General features: G+C 33.9%; 1 protein-coding gene across 1 annotated transcript; it reads left to right on the forward strand.

Annotated features, from left to right (window-relative positions):
• The first annotated feature begins 3,136 nt into the window (after nucleotides 1-3,136).
• Nucleotides 3,137-4,233, forward strand: LOC145100845 (NAC domain-containing protein 83-like). Its single transcript, XM_079037964.1, has 3 exons — nucleotides 3,137-3,449; nucleotides 3,525-3,763; nucleotides 3,859-4,233. The coding sequence occupies exons 1-3, from the start codon at nucleotides 3,248-3,250 to the stop codon at nucleotides 3,994-3,996; spliced, it is 579 nt and encodes a 192-aa protein (XP_078894090.1). The 5' UTR covers nucleotides 3,137-3,247; the 3' UTR covers nucleotides 3,997-4,233.
• Nucleotides 4,234-8,244: the final 4,011 nt, after the last annotated feature.

The following is an 8,244-nucleotide window of genomic DNA, read 5'->3' on the forward strand; positions in this document are numbered from 1 at the left end:
ATAATACCCCGACATAAGCAGCACCTAAGACATAGAGCTTTGAAAAAGAATTGGTACATATAAAGTACTTTTGTACGTAAGGCATACTTCACCGATCATCAGTCTCCTCGAACAGAGTTTCTACTCTCCATTCCGATCACACACGTACCCTTAATAAGATAATATCCAATATCCAAACTTAATTGAACTAAGCATCTCTTTTAAGTCTTATTTCATCACTAAGCAAGTCTACAATGCTTATAATCAACTTTCAATACTAACTCTGTTTCGGCAACACTATCCTAATTTAGTGTAATATTTTATATAGAGTATTAAGTATCAACATAAATTTATCATCTAATTTATAATACTTATAATATTATTATCATCATGTAAATACATCTCAACACATAAAGAACCATGCATGGTTCGCATAACATATATCATCAAATATGCATATAACACATATTTCCAAATAACAAGAATATAACTCACATATAAAGTTTCTACATCTATTAAATACTTTTATTAAAACCATGTTCATGAAAGGGACTATGCACTCACTTGTTAAAGTGACTACTCGAAATTCGAGCAACGCTTCGCTTCTAGCAATTGTCTTTTCCTTTAACGTAACCTAGCATTATTATCGCTAAGTCTTAGTCTAATATTTATTGTAATTATTAGTCTAGATTCATCATTAATTCAAAGTCTACTTCAAGATCTATCATGAAAGGAACAGCCAGGTAGGATCATATCGGAGGTAGGGTTCGTTTGGTATATGAAGTATACTGTTTGGAAATCCCACTTTAAACACCTCACTAACTCAAAACCTAGACATCATCCCCGTAAGTAGATCAGTCAGTATAACAAGTTAGAATCACTGATAAATATTTTTTATAGGTTCATAATAAAGATAATGAGCTTAAAAATAAGTTATACTTAAAGTAGGGTAAGCATAACTCACTTACAAGGGGGTTTAGCGAGGAACCGAACTCTACGCAGACAGAACTTCTGAGCCGAAAGCTCTTCTTCTCGGGGCCTTCTTGTGCTCCGGGACTTGCTACTAACGCATAGGAGGTGCTAGGGAAAAGTCTTGAGGGTTTGGGGGTGTTGGGAGATAATGGGTTAGAATGGTGTGAGAAATAGAGTGATTTGCACCTCTATTTATAGGTTGTTGAATTCTGCAACATGGAGTGTTTTAGTGTTGAACACGGAGTGTTGAAGTGCCAGGTGTTGTGATCGCTTGCGAAGCTGTGGGGTAGAAGGTGTGGTTGTGATGGTGCCATGTGTCACCTCCGAAATTTAATAGAAAAGTTAATTATCTTCTAAAATCCATAAATTTCGCATACAAGCTTCGTTTTTCACGTTCTTTATATCCATACGTAGGTAGCAACATGACCTACAACTTTCGTTTAGAATTAGTTGGCTAATTTTGACTTTATATTTAAAGTTGTATTTTAACAGGCTTAGACAGTTAAAGTCCGTTAAAAATTCATAATTTTGTCACCCAACGTCTGTTTTTGACTGTCTTTATATCGTTGAGCTCCTATTAACGAGATTTACAATTCTCATTTAGGTTGTGTCGGCTAATAATCGATAGGTCTAAAATTCGATTTCCGGGTTGTGTACTATTATGCTAAATCTTAGAAAAATCATAACTTCCTGAAACGAAGTCAGATTTGGACGTTCTTTTTATGTACGTTCTCGGTTTAACATATACTACGACTTTCATTTTTATTGATAAGGCTAAAAAGTAGCTTATCAAAAATTCACTTTTTACGATACGCGGCGTCGTGGCGTTTTAATCGTAAAACTTCGACGGGTCATAACTTCTTCGTTATAAGTTGGATTTCAATGTTCTTTATATATACGTAACCGTGTGATATATACTATACTTTAGTTAAGACTATTTATTCTAAATAATCTTCTATCAAAAAATCATTTTTAATGTTTATTGCTCTAAATTGACTAGTCCGAATATGTAGGCGTTACATTCAACCTCATCAGGAACCAGGTCCAATAGTTGACATTATTTGCCACGCCCACACAGAATACTATATGCAAGGTTTGGTTGCTTTCGTCCATAGCAACTGCTATGAACATTGGTGTAGGTAGTTCCCTCTTAGAGGGATACTACCTATAAAGATGACAGACAACAAACAACCCAGGAATGCATGGAGTTGTAACTTTTTGGGAAAACAAAACAATTAGTTGTAAAAACATTATAGATTTTAAATAAACATTTAAAATTTGGAACATACTTATTTTACTACACATCCAATAGCCACAAAACAGAATTGGAAATGATCCATAACATCAATTTTGATGTTTGTGTAATTATGAGGGTTCATCCGCCTAAGGTTGTGCAGGTAAACATGCAAGTTGGTAAAACTTTCTTCATGGTTGTTGTCTGAAAAACTCATGTTCAAACAATTATAATAGAGAATTATAGATCCTCGTTGTAAGTGAATAACTAAATGGAATACCACATGTCATATAGGGGATGAAAACCTAGTATTTTATTGTTCGGAATGGTGTTCGGGATGTTAGTCTGGAATGTCAATTCTACATATACAATATTGACTACCGTATTCCAAAATTGATATGGCAAACCAAAATGTACGGTCTTATATTTCAGATTCTAAACTATACTTATCATCGACTACTACAGAATGAATAATACTTCTTTGGAATGCTCTATTCCAAAAATAATGGTTATTTTTTTCAAATTAAAAAAAAAAAACAAATTGATTACTATTAGTAAATTACTTATTTTCCCTTAGAGCATCCACAGTCATTTGAACTCTAAAGAGATTCAGTGGATTGTCACATCATCCATTAAATATCTACCCAACACCACCCGCAACCCATTAAATACATATTCAATCCTAATCACAAATTTATTCCTTCTATTGAATCATTCAATGATCATTCAACTGTACTCCATATCACCACACACACTCCATTTAATTGGTATTCGATCTACTAATCATGTTATAATTGGTATTCGATCTACTAATCATGTTATTCAACTTTTATACTATGCATTGTGAAGCTCTTATCTCTATCATGCCTTGTTTGTCGTTTTGCTACTGCTAGAACTGTTGTCTTCATTTTTAATAATTTATCCTACACATTATTATTGTATATGTCTAGGAAAAGGGAAACAAGACTTTTTAGTTAATTTTCTGATAAATACTTGTCTTGTTAACATCCGAGTCCTCTTTGATTGTGGTTGTCATTTACAGCTCGATCCATCCATCCGCACATGGAGATGGAAGATACCCTCGAGACCAGCCGCACGACGGCAATTCGGAAGCTTCAGATGCCGATTGGATATCGTTTTCGTCCGACAGACGAAGAGATCATCATCCAGTACCTGTGCCCCAAGGTATTCTCCTTCCCTTTGTCGGCCATGGCCATCCTCCACGCCCACCACCTCTTCCTCCACCATCCATCACGTCTCCCAGGTACGTACGTCGCTACCCCTTCCTTCCATTCTTTTATTTCTGTAAAAGATTGATTTTTTTCATGTGTGGTTCCAGGTAACCCGAAGGAGAAAAGGTATTTCTTCTACAAAACAAGTTCCCACCGTCCCTTTTCCAATCCAGCAGGCTTCTGGAAACCCATCAGTAACAGCCACAAGTTCATTTTAGATCTTGGTTGCAACCATCCTATTGGTTTCAAAAAATTCTTTGTTTTCTACCAAATTTCCAATCAACGCCGCTCCAGGACCCCATGGATCTTGCATCAGTTTCGGCTTCTATATCCCTTACCAAACAAGGTACGTACGTACATACGTACGCGTGTTTTATTGATTTGGTTACTTAAATATGTGTAATATTTCTGTTATTTGATGTTCGGAGTTTCTTATTGAAGATGGAAGAATGGACAGTATGCAGCATCCACACGAGTAAAAAGCACAACAAATCTCAACAGCGGATCCATAAAAAGGAAGAAGAAAGTATTGAACATGATTCCATGGAGGATGACTTTGGTCCTCCTCAACAAACATGAAACATTGGATGATGGGGCAGAATTCGTTGAAACTAGTTTGTAATTCCTTGGTACTGTTAAGTTTGAAAAACTGAGTCTTTTGATTATTAGGTAGGTAGTAGGTTACCACCATTTAATTAAGATGGATACATGGAGGAATCCACATTAAGTGGTTATATGAATTTTTGAAAACAGGAAGCCTTCTAATATTTTCTTTTTGTTTTTCCTCGATAATTCAGTTTTTTTTTAACCCTTTTACCAATTAAATACAATAAAAAGTAGTAGGTACATGTGTGTGGTTAACTATGTATGGATCAGAAAAGGAAACCCTGATAAAAGTATAACAATTAAATATGTAAAAATCAAAGGACTTAAGAAAGAGTGATTGTTAACTAGGGTAATTACTAATCTAGCTAAATTAAAGAAGTGATTAGCAATTTTTAGCCAAAAATTAGTAAATATCCAAATATAGCCCACGACCCCGTAGGTTTCTAAAATCGTCTACTGTTTCGCCATATTGTCTACTGTTTCGTGTTTTGTATAATTTTTTTTTTTCATTTGTAAGCTACAAAACCGTAGGTTTTGGGAAACCCAGGGTTTCCTCTTGGTTTAGCTACGGTATCCCAAACCGTAGTCTACGGTTTTGGGAAAAAAATACGTTTTTTTTAATCTACTGTTTTTAGGGTTTCGTCTACTGTTTTGTGAAAAAACCTACGGTTTTAATTTTTTTATAAGATGTACAAGTTGACACTGCACAAAATGTGCATTGGGCACTTGTACACCGTAGGTTTCGTATGAAACCTATGGTTATATATATATATATATATATATATATATATATATATATATATATATATATATATATATATATATATATATATAATTTTATTCAAAAAAAATTTAACTTTAAATACAAAATCTACTCCTGATCACAAACACGGTAAAATTTTGATGAAATTAGACAAACCGGGCTGTTCTTCGGATGCTCCATTGAGAGAAAAAAGTAGCTAAACCAAAGAAAATAATAGGAAAAATGGCTAATCTGAAAATTTTTCATTATATACTATGGGCTAATGGACCATGAAAAAGTAAACGGGCCCATGAAACAGTAGACCATTAGCACGAAAGAGTACTTTTTGGCCTAAAACAGTAGTCAACGGCACTAACTACTATTTTGTGGGCTATTTTTGGCTAAGTTATATTTTTTGGCTATTTTTTGATAAGTAATTAAGAAAAAAACTAGATTTGTAATTGCCCCTGTTAATATAGACATATTTATTCATTAGTTGAAAAAAGGGTTCTGAAGTGCAAAGTAACAAGCAAGTCCAAGAAAGGAAGTTGCATATTAAATTAATTTGAGAGTTAATGGATACATAGCAGGGAGTGTGTCATGTGTTTTTGTGAGATTTTCAAGGTTTTGATGTTTGTGTTTGAGTATTTTTATAAAAGACATGTCAAGAATATGATTCCTCTACTCTAGCTCCTTATTTATATAAATTCCTTTTATATTCTGTTGGTTGGATGAAATTGTTTTGCATGTATTTTTATATCGTTTCAATAACATGCAACTAATTTTTCATATGCAACAAATATTTTATATATCTTCGCGTTCTTTTGCTTGGTATTGAATATTAAGATTTTTTGATAAACAATGAAATTTCAATCGATTAGAATAATTTCAAAACTAAATAGGTGTTTTTATGGTAAAATAGGCTTGTTTATATATATATATATATATATATATATATATATATATATATATATATATATATATATATATATATATATGAGTAGGATCAAATGAGAACACCTAAAAGGTTGAGAATGCGAGAACAGATCTAGACCATCTAAATATTCAAATATATATATATATATATATATATATATATATATATATATATATATATATATATATATATATATATATATATAGGATCAAATGAGAACACCTAAAAGGTTGAGAATGCGAGAACAGATCTAGACCATCTAAATATTCAAATATATATATATATATATATATATATATATATATATATATATATATATATATATATATATATATATATATATATATATATATATATGAGTAGGATCAAATGAGAACACCTAAAAGGTTGAGAATGCGAGAACAGATCTAGACCATCTAAATATTCAAATCTAAGGTTATTATCAGACGGACCATTGATGTAAATTCTAAAAATTATTGGTATTAAAGTGTAACTTTAAATGGTGAAAATGGTATAATAGTAATTGAATGTTTATTTAATTTCTATAACTTCTCACACACCGATATCTTTCCTTTTAATTTGCTATCTCTCTCTATACCTAGGGCACGCTTCGTCGCCTCCCTCATCTATACACCACCAGAGCATCTAAAAATGTGAAACAGATGAGAGAGTACACGAGGATTCAGAGTGAGATTGAGAAGGAGGAGGGGGAAGCAGCGGTGATGGAGTTATGTGAGCAAGAAATGGTTAGGGCTTTTAAATTCTCCATCTCTTGTTTTGATCGGGCAAATAAAGGAATGAACGAAAGCTTCCAGTACATGGAACGAAGGCGACAAAGCGGATGAATGAAGAGAGTCAAATCGAGGACGGCAAAAAGGAAACGGGAAGTCTCCCAGGCACGATTTCGTCAGTTGATTCAAAAAGAGGAAGGAGTCTCCGGGGGTTCATCGAGGCCAAAGGGGAAGGTGAGTAAATCAGCGAGGCTTCCCTCTTATCGTCCGACTGTGGGGAGCGAATTCCAGGCGTCGCAAGCAGCAATAGCTTCGAAGCGGGCAAGGTTTTCAGAGGTTTTTCTCGATCGGGGAAAGGGAGAAGTGCCAAAGGTTCAACCAGTGGGAAGGAGGGGTTCCGATGGGACAAAGAAATCAGCGAAGTGAGCAGCAACAGTGGAGATAGTGAGCCCTTTGGCGGTGTTTTGCTCCGGTTGGTGGCAGGTAAGTGGATGGGTTAAGAGGATGGTGTTCTTTTCTTGCAATATCATCTTCTGATTACTTTCATAATCAAAAATTTAGAATCGCATTTACCTTCGACTAATTCCACTAATCCAGGTGATTTTCCTTGCAATTCCAGTCATTTACTTAGAGTTAGTGTTTACGAAGCCCTAATACGATTTTTGGTATCTGTTAGAGTTCATTATTCATTCAATTTACTTAGAGTTTTTTTTGCCCATTTGGTGTTTGATAAAATGCCACAGTGAACTCATTTTAGGATTAGGATTGGAATGATGGTCTCTTGCTTTCTTTTCCTCTCAGGAAATTTGAAGGATATTGCACTTAAAGTTCAGTTTTTTTTTTATTTATTTATTAGTTTCCTGCAAGCAAATTACGAACACCATTTGCTGCTATCCAACCGAATTACGAACACCAGGTTTGTTTATTGGGTCAAAAGACAAGACATGCGAATTTGTTCATTGATCAATTCGTCAATGAATAAATAAAATTGGCTTAAGATGTTAAGCTCTTTTTTTAACTAGCACCTTATTCAGTTATGAACACTAAATATCATAGATTGGCTTATTATATTTCATTATATTTTTCACTCATGTATTATTCATTTATAAATATTGGGTTTGTATGTTGATACAGATACAATAGCTTGATCAGACAAAAATATACACATAGAAAGAATGTTATGGAAAAGGGAAGTTGGGTGACACAAAAGATTAAGGTGGTCTGAGAAAAATCTGATGGGTTTTAGCCATAAGAACTTTCCTATGTGCGCATGCAAAACCCTAATGCTTGGATCTAGGCTTTCTAATTAAATATGCTTTGAATCCAAGACTTCTAACGACTATTTAGGTGTAATAACAATATTGAAACAGATCTAGAATCATACCTTTGAATTCCTTGTTGATCTTGATGTCTTGGAGCTTCTAGAGTCACAATTGTCACTCCTCTAATGGCTTACAAACACCAAATAGCAAGGAGGATGATTTGGGAGAGAGGAGAGGAGAGGAAATCGGTCAGCGGTTCTATACTTTAGACAAAGTGCCGATTTTCTTATGCCATAGGGTCTATTTATACTTGCAGACTCCTTAAGGGTTACAACCTAAACCCTAATTGGATAATCTTCTCTTAAGGCTATGCAAATCCATTCCTTTGATAACTCTTGGACGATTTGAGCTATCCTTTAGCTTCTAGAATCCGTCCAATACATATCTATATGGATTTACAGTCTAATGTTTAACTATCAAACAATTGACAGTTTATACCCTCTTATTTAATTAATCTCTTTAAGTCACCAAATTAATTCCAATTAATTC

This window comes from Lactuca serriola, chromosome 4, assembly GCF_051521515.1.
Source record: "Lactuca serriola cultivar US96UC23 chromosome 4, Lser_US96UC23_V15, whole genome shotgun sequence".
NCBI classification, from domain to species: domain Eukaryota; kingdom Viridiplantae; phylum Streptophyta; class Magnoliopsida; order Asterales; family Asteraceae; genus Lactuca; species Lactuca serriola.